General features: G+C 35.5%; 6 protein-coding genes across 11 annotated transcripts in view; 3 read left to right on the forward strand and 3 right to left on the reverse strand.

The window, feature by feature from the left end:
- Cdk5 (Cyclin-dependent kinase 5) overlaps positions 1-21077 on the reverse strand; it is a 115224-nt gene that overhangs the window by 31579 nt on the left and 62568 nt on the right. The window lies entirely within an intron of this gene.
- On the forward strand, positions 1372-3663 carry nmdyn-D7 (nucleoside diphosphate kinase homolog 7). Its single transcript, XM_066393509.1, has 4 exons — positions 1372-1453; positions 2198-2408; positions 2547-2755; positions 2907-3663. Exons 2-4 carry the CDS (start codon positions 2216-2218, stop codon positions 3657-3659), a joined length of 1155 nt encoding a protein of 384 aa, XP_066249606.1. The 5' UTR covers positions 1372-1453; positions 2198-2215; the 3' UTR covers positions 3660-3663.
- Positions 4410-5470, forward strand: LOC136411096 (uncharacterized). The gene is made up of 2 exons (XM_066393510.1): positions 4410-4625; positions 4921-5470. Exons 1-2 carry the CDS (start codon positions 4539-4541, stop codon positions 5344-5346), a joined length of 513 nt encoding a protein of 170 aa, XP_066249607.1. The 5' UTR covers positions 4410-4538; the 3' UTR covers positions 5347-5470.
- Positions 5473-10780, reverse strand: MED16 (mediator complex subunit 16). Its single transcript, XM_066393507.1, has 14 exons — positions 10447-10780; positions 9632-9775; positions 9341-9539; positions 8941-9190; positions 8654-8806; positions 8400-8593; positions 7713-8081; positions 7489-7655; positions 7201-7340; positions 6824-7145; positions 6562-6614; positions 6351-6460; positions 5810-6018; positions 5473-5612 (listed from the first exon to the last, which is right to left on the reverse strand). The coding sequence occupies exons 1-14, from the start codon at positions 10518-10520 to the stop codon at positions 5576-5578; spliced, it is 2421 nt and encodes an 806-aa protein (XP_066249604.1). The 5' UTR covers positions 10521-10780; the 3' UTR covers positions 5473-5575.
- spd-2 (spindle defective 2) lies at positions 11235-16387 on the forward strand. 3 transcript variants are annotated; one of them, XM_066393131.1, is made up of 6 exons: positions 11235-11339; positions 11810-12356; positions 12463-12983; positions 13322-13557; positions 13688-14016; positions 14427-16387. In XM_066393131.1, exons 2-6 carry the CDS (start codon positions 11816-11818, stop codon positions 15350-15352), a joined length of 2553 nt encoding a protein of 850 aa, XP_066249228.1. In that variant the 5' UTR covers positions 11235-11339; positions 11810-11815; the 3' UTR covers positions 15353-16387. The 3 variants fall into 3 exon arrangements, with proteins under 3 accessions (XP_066249228.1, XP_066249229.1, XP_066249227.1); XM_066393132.1 differs by lacking the exon at positions 11235-11339 and adding an exon at positions 11355-11430 and having other exon boundaries at positions 12463-12990; positions 13335-13557; XM_066393130.1 differs by lacking the exon at positions 11235-11339 and adding an exon at positions 11355-11430.
- The window catches only part of blo (bloated), a 64013-nt gene continuing 59033 nt past the window's right edge, over positions 16098-21077 (reverse strand). For all 4 annotated transcript variants that reach the window (XM_066393119.1, XM_066393120.1, XM_066393121.1 and 1 more), the window contains 4 exons: positions 19197-19615; positions 18782-18975; positions 17271-17645; positions 16098-16907 (listed from right to left, as the gene is read on the reverse strand). In XM_066393119.1, coding sequence (XP_066249216.1) covers positions 16690-16907; positions 17271-17645; positions 18782-18975; positions 19197-19615 — 1206 coding nt within the window. In that variant the 3' untranslated portion in view covers positions 16098-16689. The remainder of the gene's footprint in view (positions 16908-17270; positions 17646-18781; positions 18976-19196; positions 19616-21077) is intronic.

Genomic DNA, 21077 nt, shown 5'->3' on the forward strand with positions numbered 1-21077 from the left:
TATATAGCTTCCTAAACAATAATTTAATAAGAACATCAAACTATAGACCTGGAGGAACGTTGAAGAGAAATGAGCTTAGAAAATCACCCATCCAGCGAGTCACCCGGTTTCCCAAGATAAATCATTTCTGGTATTAGTTCTTCACCATTTTTCATCGTGCGATTTTATCGATTTTAATATGTAATTTTAAATCAAACAAAATTCTAAATGTTTTCAGAAATACCTAATCCACACATGTCTTAAAAAATTTTATCTGTGCCGATTCAAAACTTTCTTATCGGCACTCATACGACACCAATTTATTTTTAAACTAGGTTTATTGATTTTTTGACAACAAACCGAGTTTGGAGGTAAACTCAGCCAAGCTCGTTGCGTTTGTGCCACAACCCATTAGCCACCTTGCGCACTAAATAACATAACTCTCGATTTATTTTTTTTTAAATGCTGAGGAAAGTTTTAGATTCGGATTTATTTCGGGAAATAATACAAATTTATTTAATTATAATTAAGACTGTAGTCTTAGAGTTGAGCAAAAATTCAATACTGCAAAAGGCGTTTTGGTGTACGACTTATCCTTCCGAAACTAAACCGGGCAAACACAACATGGAATAGCGAGGGGTTGGCGCGACGTCGATCGTGAAATCTTGTGGATTATAACCTTTTCATTGCCTTTCCAGAACATATGGGAAGATTTTCTTTGTCGTTCGTTGACAATTAAGTTGGGATTTTGCTCTCGGTTTATGGCCCATTTAAAAAGGCAAGAGTTGGTCATGATTCCAGCCTCGGAGAGCTCCGAACTGGAATTCATATGTACCTGTATCTACGATATGTTGATGTGGACAAACCCATGTTCCCACAGATGTCTTTCGATCGGTCACTTTACCACCCCAAAATAAGATTGTGGAAAAAAGTGGTTTAGCTGTTAGAAATTTTAATTGTTGTTTGTTTCTGATCTTTATAATGACTATTTACACAATAAGCGGGTAATGTAGGATTTCGTGAAACGAGTTTATGGTTGGATGAGCACATATAGGGATGGGTCGAACATTCATGTGAAGAACCCCTTTATAATCAAATCGGACATGAAGATAATTTGTTCTAAAATAGTCCAGTAGGTGGTGTACAAGATGTCCTATTCTTGTTGCCCTTACAGGGTGTTTCGCTTATTAATGAAGATGGACTTTTTGTGAAAGGAAGAATGGTGGAAACATATCTCATGGCCCTTTTGATTTTCTTTATACAGAGCGTTTTTTTTTTTAATTTGACATAACTCGGTTGTCTTTTTAGTTCAAAAGTGTAAAAAGGCCATTTATATAGAAATATACATGTATGTACTATACAAATAGAAAAAAATACTCTCTTATTATTTTACGCCCTGCTGCTTCTAAAAAGTTCGTCCTTTGTGTTATTTATCCAGCAGTAGATATCTATTACTGTTTTAACTTGAAAACAAGTAAACAAATGTATTATATTGTGTTTTCATCCTACGAAATCTCGAGAACTTTCAAAATAAAGTTTGACACCTAATTTCATACGTTACGATATTACCGCTTAGGGGTTTTAGCGTAGAGAGCACGAAAACTTTCTATTATATTTTTTGCTAACCGCACATATGTTCATATTTAAACAGTTTTCAAGCGTTAATTCACGATCTCGTTTTCTACATGCTCTGTCTGACCTCAGAATGTAGTCCATGCAAAAAATATGTTTTTAGGTCATTTCAAACCACTAACAAGAAAAAATAGAGTTCCATTAATATGTTTTTAAATTGACTGATTTTTCGCTTAAAGTTATAAATCGGCGGCCCATGGAACCCATTTCTAAGGACAACCATGATCATTTTGTAGTTTGAAAATCATTGAAAATAGGGGCGTTTCTGAGTTTGAAAGCAGTTCAAAACTCAATGTAACCAAACGTGAGTGGTGGCTGGAACTGAATTCTTCAAATTTTGTTACCATTAAAAAAAATGACTCACTCCCTTTATTGCGTTTTTAAAACTAATTAGATAGCAGGAACTTGCGAGGTTTACTGGTTTTTCTCTACTTAATTAGATATGTTTCGAAGCGTTGAAACGACAAATTACGTTGAATTTCTAGATATGTCTTTTTTTGGTTTTTCGTTTCTAATCGTTTATCAATAATAATCAACTTCCCCATTGGCCTTTACAAATCCTGTCAGTTCAAAATACTTTTTATAGAGAAGAAATTTTTAAATAATGGATTACGACTACAACGACAAGCTGGCCTTCCACGCTGAATGGTTCGACTACGACTCATCTCATAATAAGAAATTCATCTTGAATTATTATCCCAGCGACAAGACTTTGGAGCTATTCGACAAACTCCTAAACCGAATGTATCTGAAGAGGACCAAAATTGAGGGCTTAGAGTTGAAAGACGTGTTCGTAGGTAATTTTTTCTTTGGTTTAACACTTTGTGATGCCACTCAAAAATTCTAAACAAAATATTAAATTACTCACTACGTTCTCTCCACTTCAATTTCTGCGATTTATTTATAACTACACAAAACTAATATCTGCTTTCCAGGCAACACCGTCAGAATTTATGGGCGTCAAGTGAGAATTACGGACTACGCTGACTGTAGGACTCAAAGAATTATCGGGAAAACTAAGGAACACACTTTTGCCATTATTAAGCCGATACTGATCCCCAAATTGGGAGAAATCATAACAGAAATTCAAAAACGAGGATTCCAGATTTGTCACATGAAGATGTGTAATCTTACGCGAAAAGAAGTAAGCTCTTTTATTATACATATATATGTTGCTTTTTGCTTATGCAAGTTAGAACTTTGTTTTAGTATAAACTTGAATTAAATAACCTTCATACTACCTGGTTAGCTAATCGCTCAGAAGACAAGACTCAAATGTGTTCAACCAATTTTAGGTGTTAGACCTGCACGAACCATTCAAAGACGACCCGTTTCTCCCTTCCATCCTGGAACACCTAATTTCCGGATCCATAGTAGCCGTTGAGCTAGTGGGAGAAAATGCCGTTGAACGTTGGCTTGAAGTGCTAGGCCCAGATGATCCCCTTGAAGCCAGGAAAATAGCTCCCAATTCTCTACGAGCGCTCTACGGCGGAGACAGCAAGCTTTTGAACGGTTTCCACGGCTCTGCAAACGTCCAGCACGCCATGAGGGAATCCCATTTCTTTTTCCCCAAAAATAAATCCAACCCTGTACCGGAAAACGCGGTCATGTTGCAAAACAGCACCTGCTGCGTGATAAAGCCACATGCAATCCTCGAAGACAAGTTGGGACACATTATATCTGCTATAAACGATTCCCATTATCGGATAACGGGACTTCAAATGTTTTATTTGAGTGACACAAATGCGGACGAGTTTCTGGAAGTCTACAAAGGTGTTGTGAGCGACTATCATGCTCTTCTGTTGAGCTTCGTGGACGGCCCTTGTCTGGCCTTAGAGATTTCTGGAGAAAATCCTGATATAGATGTTCAAAAAAAGTTTAGAATATTTTGCGGCCCTTCTGACTCGAATATTGCCAGACAAATTAAGCCCTGTACTCTAAGGGCTAGATTTGGATGTGACAAATATAAAAATGCTGTACATTGCACTGATCTTCCTGAGGACACTGTTTTAGAGCTGGAATATTTTTTTAAGATTCTTAAAGACTGAAACTTAATATCTAGATTCTATATCTAATAAATGTTTTGCATTGTTTTAAAGTTAACTTAAGCATTAAAAAAAGTAAATAGTAGTAACCTTATTTTTTGTGATATTTCGTATATCGTCCGAACATTTAGTTGTTAGGACTCGTATGATCGTTCAACCGACGAAGGCGACGAATGACTCATTAAGATTGAAACAGTCGCTTTTATAGTGAACATTCGAAAGAGAGAGAGAGAGAAGAGTTTACGACAGAATTTTTTCAGCCATAGGACAACAATGAGGTTTGGTATATACCGAATTCCAAGTCCTTAATGACGGATCACGAATAACTGATATATAGTCATCAAGAGCTGGGATATAAAAGACTAATTGTGGAAAATGCAATTCTTTCCATTATTTTGCCATATTTTAAATTTTTATTCATATGACTTCTTTGCAATTCCTAGTAAGCGCTTATAAAGAAAATTTGGAAGGTCTACTATGAATTTTTTTTGTAAAGAACACAAAATTTTAAAAATTGCCTCGCTTTTACATCACAGGATCTTATATTGATTTCTGCTGTTAATTGCCCGCATACATCCTCTTGTGTTTCTGTTTAAATGCACAACAACGTCAATGTTCTTATCTCTTACCATTTCAAGACTACTCTTCTCAAGGCAAATCAACAAAAACATTACTATACGTAAAAAAACTCCAAAAAATGCAAAAATACTACTGATGTAGTATAAATGCTAATTATATTTAATACCAATTTATCTTCTTATTAAGAACTTTTCATGTTTAGTGTTTTAAGATAATCAGAAGCAAAAAGGTCAGGAAAACGTAATAGTGTTAATTTGATAATAAACATTCCGGCAGTGACCCATATTCATATTTTGATAATCAATGAAAGCAGCAATTTTCTCAAATATGAAGAATCAAACAGTAATAGTGATTTTGTGCTTCAGTTTCTACTTATTCCATGTCGCGCAGGTAAGGAACTTCTAGGTATTTCTTAAGTAGTTCATCGAATTTATGTCTTTAAAGTTAATTGTTATATTAGATATTTATGAAATAGTGCCAAAAAGAGTCTTTAGAGCATGAATATGACAGTTTGAACTTATGTGAACGCAGTAAGCGGTCTTTTTATAAAAAAATACAAACAATTTAATGAATAACATTATCAATGGCATATTAAGATTCGAAAATCTGCAACTTTATTCTAATTTAACATTCGCTTTTTAAAATATCGAGCATTCAGATTACTATGGCCTTGCATATTTTGCAGCTTACACCAGTTAAAGTCGAATCCGTGTACCAAAAGCTATCAGAAGATGAACTACTGAAAATCGCTTTAACGTGCATCGACGAAATACAAATTAACCGCACCATTATAGAACATGCAATGAAATCGGCAATTCTTCCCATAGACGACCGAAAATACCAGCAATATTTGGTGTGCAGTTACAAGAAACAAGGCTATCTCTCTGAGGACGGGAAGACCATACTGTACCACAACATTGAGGCTTTCCTAGAAGATTATTATAGTAAATCGGAATTACAGCAACTAGAAAAGTGCAAGTCCATTATGCGCAAAGACTCAGGAGAACTGTGCGTGCATAGTCTTAGTTGCATCTTGAGTGTTTTAACTAAAATTGAACGCGAAACAAAGGATGGAAAGCTGACACGCTTTGAGTCTAATTCAGTCGAGTAAACCAGGTATTTGCATGGTTAAAGAAGAAATTATGAAACTGATAAAAATATGGTTAAATTTATTCACATTTTTAAACCCGAATTAACATGTATGTACAAATATAAATTAATATTGACACAATCTATGAATACATTTTTTATAAAAATGAGCAAAAGGTTAAAATTAAATATAATTTATACCAGATTCTACATTCATCCAAATGTTTGTGCTTCGTTTAAGTGGTATTGGATTAGGAATAAATCTGTATTTTCCAACCTCCTCCACATCTGCAAATAAAGACAGAGCAGATAATTTTTGGGAAAAAAATCATAAATTATTCCAATTTAGATATGGAAGCAGTTATCTTCCCCTGTATAAATAATGGCATATTTGATTTGTTGAATTAGGATATTTGACCAAATCGGAATAACATACATATATAAAGATTATTTCTTTCTAATTCCCATCAAATCATTTTACTTACTGGCAAAATCTGAGCCAACGTTGATCCCAAGCCCTAATCGCGGCTGTCCTAGTTATAGGGGTTGTACTCGCGGAAATCCCACAACGTACGCATTGTTTTACAACCCTGGGAAGTTTACCCAAATATAAATGTCGTATTGAATCTACAGTTTGGATGGTTGAAGGATCGCTTGAGTTCGTTAAACATTCCGGCTCAGTGTTATATTCAAGCTGAAATGCACGTTCATTAAAATTATTTAAAATTGTATACTGGAGATCAAAGGAGAGGTAGTAATCCAAACGAAAGAAATGGGATTAAAAACTTACGCCCGAAAGCTCTTGGAATCTTGGACCATGGATTTCAGAAGATAATTTAGCTCGGATGATTAGTTATTTTCATTTAAAATAGCGTTAATTTGTCAATGGAGTAGAAACGTATATAGAAAACGCTACGATTGAAAGAATTCAGAACTTTTAGACAATGGATTTTAGAAGAGAGTTTGGTTGGGAAAATATGGGCTACATTTCTTATAAAGGATAGCATGACCTGTCAATTTACCAACCTGAATTGGCAAAATAAGTTGTGCCAATTGAGGTGAAGCTAGGGCTGTTCTCATATTAGAAGATTGCATTGGTTGAATCTGCACTTGGCTAGGAAGAAGACAACAATCATCTGAAATAATTTATACTATAGGATCACTCAGACAAATTAAAAAAAAAAAACTATTAATACCAGTACTCCGTGAGTGAATCTGAAATTATTTTTAAACTTACCAATCAGTGCCTCATCAGGTTCGTTTACATTCTGCACTAATCGACTGAGTAACCTGAAATCAAAGGAGACGTTGTAGTACATTTTTTTGCTTCGAGGCAAATTCTTTGTCCTAAATAGGCACTGCGCAATATTACAAACTAAGAGGTATGTGGATCGAATTAATCCCAGATCTACAGGGAATTTCAAACGCTAACTAGAAGTAGTTTTAAATTAAACATATGTTACATGGCCACTTGCTAATATAAATAATCAAAATTGTACCTGAACAATAATGCCAAAATATCCATATTGGCATCGGACCTAATGAATACTGGCAAACAGGCAGGCCTCAGCAAACCCCAGATCCTAATAAGAACCAACATCTCTCTAAGCATATTTAAGGCTTTCACGTCTTTAATCAACTCGTAGCTCTTGCCAATGGTTGGTCGGCTATCAGGAACTTTGACTAGCAAATTTAAGGCCAAATCGGCCACCCATTGAATGAGCTGTTGCAGACTCTGTAGTGTCGATGGTTCTACTGTAAACTCCTTTGCTTCTAGATGCATTAGGACCTTATCGACGTCCGTTTGACCTTCCGCTTCAGCTGAGGATGAAAATAAAAATATACAACATTCACTATGACAAAAAAATCCACTCACTGGATAGAGAGTCGGCTGGACTTTTGTCGTGACTGCTCATTTCACTTGGCCGTAGGAGACTCTTGAAGGCTCGTGAAATACTGTGCAACATCAAATAACTGGAAAGATCGTTGGCCTTAGACTGTCCGTTAGCGCTTAGTCTGAAAGTGCATACAAATCATAAAAAGTGCCTCTCTGTAATATCGATCAAAACATTATTTTTATTCACGCTTGAGGATCACAGTTCTTGTTAGCGTTTCTTACCTATTCTCATTACTCTAAACCAACCCAAACTGAGTAATTACCTACCTATATAATGACGTTTTCATACACAACAATTGAACGTAGAAAAACTGCTGGACAAATCCTGGCTGACGATTAAAACTTTCTGTCAATCTATCACAAACCGCTTCGATCATATTTGGCCTCAATACTAACATAACATCCAACCAATCAAAACCTCCAATCAGGCAATACTAAAACACATTGAAAAAAGAAATTTCCGTTAATCAAAACTACCTCAGAAGACTCACTTCTAACACAGTGGTGCAGTAGGGAACACTAAGGGCGGCACTTTCAATCTGCGGAGGTAGCTTAAACAAATGCAAATTGTCATCTGTGTCCATTATGAGTAAAACGTTGCCAAGCCAAGAAAGGGCGATACTCGCTATTTTGGTACACAACTTGGGAGACTTACTCAAAGGTTCTTCATGATACTTAGGAGTAGCTAGAGAAGTGCTGGCGATGGGTTTCAAGGTATCTCGATAGAGACAATGCACCGTGTTGTCGGCAAAAGTTACGACAACAAATGCACTAGAGGCATTGTGTACTAAATTTTGTTTGCAGACTTCAATCGCTGTCACTTTGTTGCTGTATTGAAAATGTCCTTGATATTGCCAATGCTGAAGTTAAATGAAATAAGACTCCATCATAATATTATAGGGTTAATTTGTAAATCCAGTACATCTTCAAAAATATGTTTTGATGGTATGAAAACAACGCCGAAAACAATTTAATTATACAAATTACTTATTATACAACACAAATAATCATTTAATAGTTAACTTGTATTTCAGCTAGTGTAACGTCTTTTTAAAATAAAATGGTTAGTTTGTTCTGTAAAATTTCCATTTTTGGATTTGCAAATTATGCCTATATAGATGACGCAAATTAAGACTACATAGAAACGAATTAAACTGACAATAGGGGAAATCACTCACCATTGTAGTAAAAACTTGTGAAGTGTCAGAATTCACAAAAGCTTTATGCACTGGAAAAGCTTTGGTTTGGAACTCCCAAACTTGAAGACAACTTTGGCTGTCATTATTTGTGGCCACAACCAGAGAGTCTGCATCTTCCCGCATTAGCCATTTGATATGGCTAATTGTACAATTCTTATCTTTAACCACTTGCTCTATAAAGATGCAAAAAGGTCATTTTATGCAATTATGTTTAAAATTGCAAAACAACTCACTTAATGCTTCCTTTGGTGCTTGGAACAGGAAAAAATTTAACAAACATTGACTTGTGATAACGCATTTTTCTTCAACCTTCTTTACTGACACTTGGTAACCACGGATAGGAAGAGAAGGGTCTCCAGTGCTGACTGCTACCAAAAAATGTCCATCTATGTAAGTAAAAAATTCTGTGATTAACAATTATAACATACTGAATTGCCTTTCTAAATAACTCCAGCGAATTATAACTTATTTCAAAAAAGGTTACCTTTTAGAAGTAATTTGAAGTAAAAAATATACTTACTTTTTCCATAAGAAATATCTGCAGTTTTGATAAATTGCCTTGTAGGACCTAAACTTTCTGTGGCCATGACCATAGGTGTTTGGCTTGAATTTTGTGGTAACAGTATAGCAGCTAGCATACCAGTGGCAGTTAGCACTATTGCCCCATTGGATGGCCGGCCTCCAAACTGTTTTACCGAAGGAGTAAATTTAAAGTGTGAGAATTTGTCGAAATAACATGGACTGTCTTTCTTCTCCGTGTTCAAACATATCTAAAATTTAATTCAGTGTGTATGTAAGTAAAATAGTTTGATAATGCTAATGTTGATCAACATGATGTGTCTATGAAAGTTTCTTCTAGTTGGCTGAAAAAATCATTAAACCTAAAAAGCAATTAAGTGCAAAACTAAAGCTTCACTTACTTTTTTACCAGGATGGAAAAAGGCTCCCACTAAAATATGCTCGCCATCTAAAGAGACCTCCAAATGTAAACTCCATTCATTCAATAAATGCTCTGGAGTATTATAAATACGAACAATGCCATTTTCATCTCCTATTAATAAAAACTTCCCAGTAAAATCCCATTCTAGTAATGTTACTGGAGAAGCATTGCACAATATTCTAAAATTGAAATTAAATGATTATATTACAATTTCTTTTAAAATAAAATTTTACGTATTCACTTTTCAATGCAATGATTCAAAGTCACTTACTTATGAATTTGCCAAGGAGTATTTAGGTCAGCTACATACACATAGGAACTGAAGTATACTGATGTATTTTCTTCTAGATTACTTTGGGTGCTGAAGGCAATTACATTGGTACATGAAATGGTACATAATATCGATTTATCGATCCTGAAATAAAACATCTAATTAAAGTTTCAAATTAAAAACATAAAAAACAAAAAGGAATTGGAAAAGGATAACTCTGTATGTTGACATCATGACACCCACCACAATCTCTTAAGATCTTTTCAGAAAATATAGCCCTATCAAAAAAGTATTCATTTTACTATGCTAATTATGATATTACACTACTACAAATATTTCCAGCTCTATTTGAACTTGCTGTTGTAAGTGTTTACTTTGGGAGGTGACAAATTGCAATACAAAACAAACTGTTGATCAATTTTGAGGTGGGATTATCAGTCCATGCCATGCCTAAATCAACTATGAGTTATATTTTAAAAAATATGACTTTGTTATAACTGTAAACCTGATTAATTTTTAAATTATCCTTACTATCATTAAATTGTATGGTGAAACAAAATTATGCAATATTGTAAAAATTATATTTATATAACTGACATAACTAAATAAAGAGGGTTTATTGAAAAAGGTCAAAATTGATCTTTTGCTTTAAAAGCAAGATTAAAAATTTTAAGTGGTCCACTAAAGTTGTTTTCTAAAAAAATATTGATAGTAATTTTTCTCAAATTCCTGTAGGTTCTAAGATTTCCTATAGAAACTCAGCCGGTTACTCAAAACAGACCATGTTTCATATCCAAAAAAGGGGAAAAACATACCTGCTGTAATTTTGCAACTTAAGGAAATTTCTTCCCCTAAGGCTCCTCCTTGTAACACAAAAAATGTGATCCATGGAGTTTATATTTTAAGAAAACCTGGAGAAAATGGTTTCAAAGGGTTCCAAATGACATGAGCTTGGGGGGGAACGAGCGTGGTGATGAATGGTTTTGTGATGATAAGATAAATGGGAAGTGATAAAGATTTAAAAAATGTCTCCGATATTTTTGGAATTTTATATTTTATTTTTCGCTCTATTTGTCAATAACTAAAATAAAAACTAAAGTAGAAATTGAAAATTGTAATTTGTAAATGAAAATAAACAACCACAAACTCTGCAACTGCCTAACCGCTGACGTTAACATTGACGTCTACTTGTTGTGCCCGTTCAGAAAACACGCATCGGTGTGTCCAAGATTTTTGTCCAATAAAATTCCCTAATGAAATTTTGTGACCAATCACCATCCAAAACCACCTCTCCCACGTGTTCTATATTTCATGTCTTTGGATATACCGTCATTTCACATGTTCCCTTAGGGTAATGTTGTTTTCATTAATGTTCCGGGACATTCAACGTGTTAAAAAACACTTCTTACGCGATAGACGAGGAACAGTCTAAAGATACCTCTGAGATCTTGTAATTAAATTTTTCAAGGATATCGATTCCGCTCTATGATACTGAATACACTCTTCATTACTTCAAGTCAAACTGTCAAGTATAAGAACAAAAAAGCTTGACTGAACGTTACCTCTGTGAAGTGAATGATTTGATATACAGCTGATTTTCAAAACCGAATTTCCGTTAATTTTGATTTAAAAAGTATATTAAATTTTAATTTTTAAAATATTGAGAGTGAGGAAATTCGTATTTATTTTAACCACTAAAACCTCATAAGTAAGTACTCTTCAAAATTAATTTATATTTAATTTATGCAAAGTTCAAATTCCAAAGAATATCAGTAGGGACTAGGGAAGTCAGTACTGTGGTAGGAAGTATTTCCCTTTTGCTAACTTTTTCCATTCGTCTTTCTTTGTTGTAATAAACTGCGAATTGTATGCCAGTGAAATTTTATAAGCATTAAAACCCTTTCTTTAGCAATATATCTTCCCAATCATATCTTCAAAATATCCAATTTAAGTGAGCTTGGGTGTAAAGAATACAAACCTGGAGAGTGAAGATTTGTAGAGAGCCATTGGATGATAATTTCCAGAAATTTGAATTTGTAGTTTTATTTATTAGTGGTTTGTCATTAAAATATGTGTAAAATAAAAAGTTCTCGCCCATTAGACATATTAATGTTAAACTTATGAATAGGTCGATTTGCATTCTTCAAAAGAATTAAATCTTACATTCTTATTTTCTAGCTTGCAATGAATAAAGTCCGAAGCACTGAACCGGCCACTCCCAAGAATGTAGTCCCTACTTCAATAACAACATCAACAGTAGACAAAAATAAAGTTCATAAACGAAAGAACTTTGACCTTTCCACATCTAATTCAGAGAGCTCCCTTGGTATTTTATCCTTAAACAACGTGGACCTGTCCAACATTGTCGACGGTAGCATTGCAGAGGGCAGTGAAATCGTTGAAGAAGTCTTGAAACATCAAAGGCAATTGGTTAATGAAACCCTGGAGCGAGCCTCTGGAGTTTCAGGTATTCCGTCCAGATTCCTTCGCCCTGATTTGGGACAGACGAAAAGTGAGAGTAATTTAGATCATCTTCCCAGCGAAAGTACTGTAAATGATAGTGATCTGATTCAAACACCAAGAAATACTTCCACTCCAAGACCATCAGATATAGAAGGAGAAGTGGGGACTCCCCGGGATTCGATATTTTTAAAATTCAAGGATATGTTGGATACTGGTGTTAGCACAGACAAAGCATTTGAGGAGTTTAAACAGAATTCTGAATGTAAGCATTAATTTATGAGATTTTTAGAATGTTCTTGAGGAAGATTCTTAATCCCTCTTCTTTGTTTCAATAAGTCATTTTCTGATAAATTAAAATAATTTTCTAGCTATGTCCCAGTGCTTAAGTGTAGATACTGGTTCCTTTATCCCTGGTGATAAAGCAGAACGCAAATTACTTGCCGACGAGGTGTCATGGAGGCGTAAGCACGACTTTCCACCACCTCAAACTTTAATTTCATTTTGCGACAATGAAGACACACCTTCACTTTCAATAGGAGAATTTTTCCAGCAAAAATCGAACGGTATATCCGTTTTGCAAGCACATAGTCCTAATTCAGAGCCTATAGCCTTAGTTGATACATCTTCCTTTTCAAATCAGTCTGAAAATTGTTCTGTTGTGGAAAATGACAGTCAGCTATCTACTACAAGTTTAAGTATCAGTGCCATTCAACAATTGATATCGGAAGCCGCAAATAGGCCTTCGACTGTTATGGATTATCTGCTTAAGCAGACTAGAAAACCTGAATCGAAGAACTTGAATGAACAACGGGAGTCTAGTGAGATGTTATACAGTTTGCCAGTTAGTCGGGATACGTCATATACCAGCTCATTTTCGGACAATGAAGCAGTTAGAGGTTCGTAATTGGATGAGTATACATACAGGGTATCCAAAAAAAGAATAGAAACGCACAACTGTCGTCTCGGGATATACATATTCCAACAATTTGGACAAAATTTGGGAATTATGATAAAACATGAAGAATCCAAAAATATGAGAAGAAAATTGGTCCAATTAAAAATGAAACACCTGACAACATCACCGGTACAATCGGCGAATTCTAAATTTTGATTTATCTAATAGTTTATGACTTCAAATTTTTATGGTTCAAATTATTCTAATAGTTCTCGAGATAATTGAGCGTTTCCATACTTTTCTTGTACCCCTGTATATTTAGTTCCTCAAAGGAGTCATTTGTAGTGGCCGCAAATGCAAATAAAGAGAATGTGAAACCCCAAATTACAACTAAAAGCAGGTCAATTTTGGACAAAGTAGCAACAACTTTTGAGCAACGAGTGATCGATGATGAGTCGGTCACCCCGCCTTCGAGAAGTTCTAGTTCGTTGACCAGCTTACCGAATGGGAAATTACCCATTGAGAGTACTGTTAATGAACTCGTTTGGGGCTGTATTAAAATCGACAGGTAATTGGGGGTTTATTATACAAAATCACTCTAGGGTTCGTTTATATCGACCAATAATAATGTTCCTAGAAAATGAACACTTTTACGTAATAAATGTAAATAATTGCGTATGTTTTCTCTTATTTTTAAGATCCGTCACGAAGTACTTTATGCTACGCAATAAAACATCGAAAACCCTGAGATTGCAATGCACAGTGTCGTCGTATGACTTTAAATTAAAAAAGGACAATAGAGCAGATTCGGACCATCTCAGTGCCTGCAAATTTGTTCTTCACGGAAACGAGTCCAGACCCTTAATGGTCTCATTTATGCCAACGAAAGTGGGCGCGGCTATAGACGAATTGATTTTCTCTCCTCTAGACCCCAATTTGAAACAGACCAAGAAGCAGTGCGTCAGGCTTTGGGGATATGGAGGGTTCACTACTAACGAATATAAGAATGTCAGTAGAGATAATACAGGTATGTATTTCGAAAATTCAATGATGGCTCTTAACATTTGGTAGTTTTTTTTTTTTTTTGGGTGAAATCAATGTGGTTATTTTCCAATTGAAAAGGTATTTTAATACCAGATTTCTCTTCCCATGAATTTTAAAAGATGCATTTTCTTTATTTTTTGGGGGGGAATAACAGTTCACATACATATAGGGCAAGTTAATTAGTAATTTGGTCTCTGTGGAATTATACCATCATGAACAGCTTTTTAGAGCTTTCGTTTCTAGGGACCTTTTTATTCTCAGTTCTTTTAACTGAAAATATGTAGTTTGCTATTATACCTCAATCTAATATTCTCGAAAAAAGGAGAACGTTAAAAATGAATAGTTCCTTTCAAACCTACAGAGCATATTGGAGAAAATTTTGTCTCCTTCTAGGAAAGTACTGGATGTCTCTTGGCAAAATGGACAACAGAGTTGTAATGGAACAGTTCTTCATAGTCAAAAACGTCGGCAATATCCCTTCATTCACATATGTGAAGGTGGTGCCCAAGCACATGGTCACTTTCACCAACCTAAAGGTGGAACCAAGTTTATTTGTGTTACTCCCTAATGCGGAGAGAAGAGTCAAGGTGACTTACATGTTAACCGCAAAAGATTGCAGAATCCTAAAACAGAACTTACACGTCCTACCTGTTGTTGATATCGCTAAGCTTGAAATTGTGTCTGGAGCTGAGATTAATCGCGCAAGATTAAGGCGCTTAAATAGGAAATGTGGCGAAAAAAATATTGCTGTAGACGAATTGACAAAAGCGCTTGCGGGAAAAATTGGGGGAGAATTGTTTCCTGCTGATGCGACTAAATTTAAAGAAAGTGCTGCCGCAGTTACTGAGATTTTAGAGACATTGAGTCGGGAGGAGATGGCTATTACAATAGAGGAAGATCCGAACCAAACCCTTGTAGGTGAATGTCCGGAAGATTCTGTAATTTATCAATCTTTATGCCAGGAATTTACAATGATAGGGGACGCTAGTGTTGCACATAAGTCTTGTCACCTGGAACCCCCTTCACTAGTCTTATATCGGCCCAGTAAGATTCAGGACTGCATTTTTCTTATTTCGGAATCAGCCAAAAAACTGCACTTTGAGGTCACTTGTAGCCCCAGTACGGGGTTGCACATAAGACCGAGCGTGGGTGAATTATATCCAGGAAATACAGCGGAGCTTATAGTCAAATTGTCGAAAGAGCGTCCCCTTCCTTATTTTAAAATTGCCATTTACGTGGAAAATGATGTTTTAGAAGCCGAAGTTAGAGTGTTGGAGTTTAAATCTTCACAGAACCGTTTTTTAGATGGAGAGGATTGATTAATTGTTTTAGGTTGTGATGTTTTTTTTTGAGAATGTACTTAATTTTACCAATTTGCATCAATTGCATGTTAGCAAAAAATCAACTTCCATAAAAATTCGAAAGTTACTACTCAAAAGTTTTATTTTAGTTAGAAACAAGAATTGGATAAATTCATGAAACAGTGATTAGTTGTTGGAATAGTACCAGACAGTATATTCAAGTAGCTTGAAAATTCTAGAGAGGAGCATAGAAATAGAAAGAAGAGCTCTGACGATGACATTACTCCAAAGTTGAGTTTAATATTGGCTTGCATATGAGTTATTTCAAACTATAGGATGCCATTTAATGATCTTTACAATATTCTACAACAGAATCTTGAGATCGTCAACTTTTAGACTAAGGCAAGGTTCGTTAAATCCTCGAGTATCAACCTCAGAAATCAGCGTTAGAGTTTTGTACAGATCCATTAAAGACACCCTGTATATGCTATTTTATTCGCATTTTACTTATCTGTATTTTATGAAGAATATTGCCTTATCTTGTCAGGTGTGTTATTCCTATTTAGCTGAGCGTGACAAGAAGTACGTTGAGGGTGGTAATTTATTTGTTTCCTCTGTTTTTTTAATATAATATCGTTATTTTTTAATTTTGTTGTCTTTTCTTGTTATCTTGGGATACTTTAAGAAGTCGGCTGCGATTATGTAAATAATTGGGAATTGCAGTGTTGTAATCAAAAAGAATAAATAAATAAAAATAGAAACATTTATTAGTTATTAACCTTTATTTAGTTATAAAAATTACAGCAATGTAAACAGTATGTAACAACTAACCATTAAGTTTTTAATACACCTTATCTTACGTATGCAGGTAGAATTGGGTAACATAACAATGGTCAGTTCGTTATTTAAATCCGCTTACGTCTATTAAACAAAAATGTTATTTACATACAATTCTACTTGGAAAGTCAAAATGTAGTGTAATATAGCACCGTGGTTTAAATTGTATTATCCTGAAATTAATCTTAAAAAATAGAAAGTTAGAGGTAAACGTTCCTTAAATCTAAACGAATTCAATTTCCTTTTCACTAGGACCTCAGGCATAACGAAAAAGAAACAAAATTGCTGTTTTTACATAGTTCTAGGATATAAGGCACAAATTCTATGAAAAAAAATGTATTGTTAGAAATCTCTTTAGAATTTAACTTTAGAGCTAAACTCGGGAGATGTAACGAAACGGCTTGTGTCGATCTTATTAGCAGAGTAATGGCACTTTTAAGACACACAAATGCAATTTTTAATATTAATGGACGGTAGGTGTTATGGCTTACTATGGAATTATCACAGAAGATAAAATTCTACTTTTTTGATTTTTTAAACCATCCAGCGGTTTTTTCAGTGTCTCGCGGCATCGAAACCGATCTAGAGACGTCTCTTCCTTCGTTTCGTGATTTCCTAGCGATGGACTCCACCGAGTGGCTTTTAGTCGGCATTCGTCGCTCTTCTTTTTGGTTTAAGTACCTCGAATTTTCACGTGGCAATTTGTCTTTTTTCTTGAAGAGAGTCGACGTTGAACCTGGACGAATTAAATAGAGAAAATAGAGAATATGCTTTACTGTCAAAGATATTGTCGCTATAGTATAGAAGTTAAAGTGCCAAAATAAGACTAAATAAAATAAAAATCGGAAAGTAGATTTTTGGAGAATAAATAATAATAAAATAAAAAAGAATGTAAACAACTAAGTAATAATATAAAGCGGTCTCCAAATCTCAATATTAGAGAAGACCTTATCACTCAACACATACGGAAAGAATCTTTGCAATCTCAACTGAAAAAATGGAACCTCTACTTTCGGCATTTGTTGGGTGAATAAGTAGTGTGAAAAGTGCTTTTTGGACATTAGTTGTGCAATACACTATGTAGGTATGTCCCACATACCTCGTGAAACTTCTTCTTTAGACTGTCTAGCTAAATTCTCCTTACTCCTGGACTTTCTATTCAATGACTGCTGATAGTTGTTCCTCCTGCTCTCCTGAGCCTTCCTTTTCAGCGTGGAGCTCTCGTTACGACTTGACGTATTCCTGGATGTTCTTTGCTCGTATTTGCCGTTTTTCGATCCCTTGTTGTACTGGGTGTAGTCAATATCTAAAGCGTCTCGTTGATTGCGAGGCTTCCACGGTGCCAACACCGAAAACGATCTGCTCAATGTTTTCACTTGAGGTTGAATCAAGCTTGATCCATTAGAGGTCAGGTCTTCTCTGGATATGGCGCGAGAGCTAGTACGGAGATACTCTGGTCCGGGAATATCTCCAACTGGAAAAAACGAATTTAAATATAAGAGCGTAGTAGTACATCGTTAAGGAAGTTATTCTGCACCAGCTCAGGATGGAAATTGATATCCATTTTCCGGATCCGAGTCCTAGTTGTACAGAAAAAATAATTTACTCCGGTCACTAAGTCTGAAAGGTTGTTTAGTGAATTTAAAATCTAAGAAGACGTTTTAATAAATAGCTCTATTACTGCACTACAGTAATGTTATGATATGTTTTATGTCCGATTTGAAATCAATAAAGATCTCTTTATGATGCTGTTGGACACCATAAGCCGACTCATTATTATTATGGTGGTGGTACAGCAAGCGGATTTATAAGCCGAGTAAAATAAAGCAGGTAAGGTGTGTGTTTTTCTATGGAACTGGCAATGACTGAATATTGACTTTACGACGTAAATTTATTTTTACAGGTGAAGGAGCTGTATGCGTGCGTGGAACAAATTAACATGAAATCTAACATAAAACGCTGCATGTAATGCGTACGTAATAGTGTTTTACTCGACTCGTCCATTTATGGACTCGCACATAAGCCGTAAACTCTTAAAATTACGTACTTATTACATAAATAACTATCATTTATTTAACTTTCACGCTATTGCGTTAAATCATCCATTTTTGTAATGTCATTGCCAGTAGTTCCATTCTAATCCAATTAACGCCTTATTTTCTATAGGTCTATAAGACTAGGAAAAATCTTTTCGAAAGATCTAGGCACATCTCCGTTTCTGAAGTGCTGGTCAAACTGCTTCGTTCTGAAAGATTCCAATTGGATTCCGATTCTCCCAATTTTGCTGCATTTCGAAATCGACACGAAACAGAAAAATTCAACTCATGCCACTGGGTTCGGACGGAAATAGAGTCTGTCTAGAGAACGAGGAATTAATGGAGAATTTCTTGGGGAAGTGCGAATGCTCAATAGGTCAAGATATGATTTATACCATAGAACAGAAATGAAACCTAAAGATCTGGAAACGAGGCCACAAATAGCTCGCTGAATTCGCATTTGATCATAAAGAAAACTAATAGGTGTCGGTTAGTATGACATACCTGGTAGGTTGAACAGTCGAGGGCAGCACGAGCATAAGTTCGAACATAACGCGATATATGTGATACAGACCTGTAGCAGCATGTAGATAAACGATGCTTCTTTGAGACTGTTGGCTGCTGTCGCCTTCTGTAGAACTCTCCACTGAACTAAGATCGGGACGTTTGTTGCGTCTTCGTCTGTCGTCTCGGTGTTTGGCCTCGTGGTTGTATCGGCTGTTCGGAGATATCGGAGGCTTCAGATTGGTTCTGCTTCCTTTGAGGTCGCTTTTAGGAGAGGAAAATCGAATAAAACATTTGGGAGAGGGAAGTCTGTGAGGGTTCGGAACTAGAAATCCAGATCGGGTTCATCCATGTCAGCTGATTTTAAACCAAAATAATTAGCTCGCTACCATTGAAGATCAATCCGTTAGGGTGAAAATCAGCGGATATTGATCAATACCATCGAGATAATAATTTCGGTGATAATCAGGGTGCTTTCGTCTTACCGGTGAGTTTCTGAGATATTGTTCAGCGACTTATGCTCAGCTTTCCTCCCCAAACCAGAAGTAACCTTCCTTTTCTCTTCGGCGATATTGTGTAAATCTCTAGTGGACTGACTTCTCAAACCAGGCCTTTTTTTTGGACCCGTAATCCCTCTAACACTGTCCCCATTGGACTCCTGATCAGTGTCCCCGAAGAAGCGGAGATTGCTCGCGGATGAAGACAATTTCGATCGAGTGCCCACAGTAATCTCATCTTCAGTGCTCGTGATATTCCCATCTTTGTGGCGTTTCTCTGATCTCTTCTTGGTAAGACGATCAAGCGATTTAAACCAGCTGCCGTGAGTTGATTCGGACCTTTTTGGGACATCTCTGACGGGACTAGGGGTCGACAGACGTCTTCTGTTTTTGTAATCTGTGCTCGCCTAAAAAGACAAAGCGCTTTGTTTAACAGTGAAATTGCAACGTACAAAAAGGTTAAAAAACAAGCAGATATAAATCTTATCAGACGTATGTTGCAGGACATGGCCACTAATAACCTATTATTTGCAAAAAACCGGCAGGGGCCCATCCAGTTTAGAATGGTCTTTTTAATAGCCTCAGTAATGAGGGTTCCTTGTAAGTGGGATTTTGGGCAGTTTGGGCCGGGCTACATTTACATAAAAAATGTGACGAATCCTGATGGCAGGTAAGGAGTTTTGTTATAGCGCTTTAAGCGCACATAAACGATATTTACCTTATGTTTATGGATGAGTAATAAAGCCACTGCCCGTACCAGCATCAACAGTCGCCATCTAAATGCCCGAGGAATTTGAATCTTCTTATAAGCAAGACAATTTACTTATAAGAGGATTTTTAATACGACCATCTACGCGTTTCAAGGTTTTCGAGCCGATTGTAATTAGATAACATTGTTTAAAGATGGGCACTTAATCGACCAAGAACAATGCGACGGCATTGCGAAGCTCCGGAATTCCATTTTTTTCAACCTTTGAGTTGCCGATCCGTATTGGGTTCGATTTTTCACTTTCTGAAAGAATTCTATTAAGAGTAAATTAAGATGGATATGCAGATCTAGAGGGACTCTCAAGGAAACACGCCCACCGTCTGGTATTTTATCCACGGGCACTAACATTTATTAACATCAAGTTCACCAATAAGAAGACTTGCGTTTATGTAAATTATGTACTGTTGTCATCAATCATGGCTAAACTAAACTTGAAGGTGACTAAAACAACCCTTAATAAATAAACCAGGATAATTATTGGTTAACCCGAAAAAATATTTGCAATATGTGGATAACATGAATCAAACTGACTTCAATTCTAGGTGATTTAAAGATGTCATAAAGTTGAATTGGGAAAATTTTAGAGTTATTAAGGGCAATGTAGTAAGTTCACACATCTTCAGGACTGGAAAAAGCGTGAATTATATAACGAGTATAAATTATGTAAATTTGCTTATGAAGAGTTTTGGAGAGAAAGGGGGAAAGATTTTTTTTTGATAAAATCAGTTAAAAGCGTCAGCGTATAATTTTAATGCTTATAGAATTAAGAATGCTTCTAAACATGCACCATTATCATGGTTAAAATTATGGTAAAATGTACCTTGTACAGGGAAAAAAAAGAATTTCGACGCATAAAGTGGAAAAAAGCGTAAGTCATACTTCAGAGTTAGTTCTTTTTTTATGTTTATGATACCATCGGTTTCGTTTAATGTTACGGTTTTAGTACTTGTTGGTTTTCTGCTTTTATCAATTTTTATATTATCTTTGCTAAAGATAGATGCATTTAAAGAAGCTAGAGCTAGAGGCTAGAAAACAACATCTTTGGAAAATTAAAGATGTGAAAGTTACAGTTAACATGTAGGCGTCAATCAAAATCACTA

The sequence above is a fragment of the Euwallacea similis genome, chromosome 9 (genome assembly GCF_039881205.1).
Source record: "Euwallacea similis isolate ESF13 chromosome 9, ESF131.1, whole genome shotgun sequence".
NCBI classification, from domain to species: domain Eukaryota; kingdom Metazoa; phylum Arthropoda; class Insecta; order Coleoptera; family Curculionidae; genus Euwallacea; species Euwallacea similis.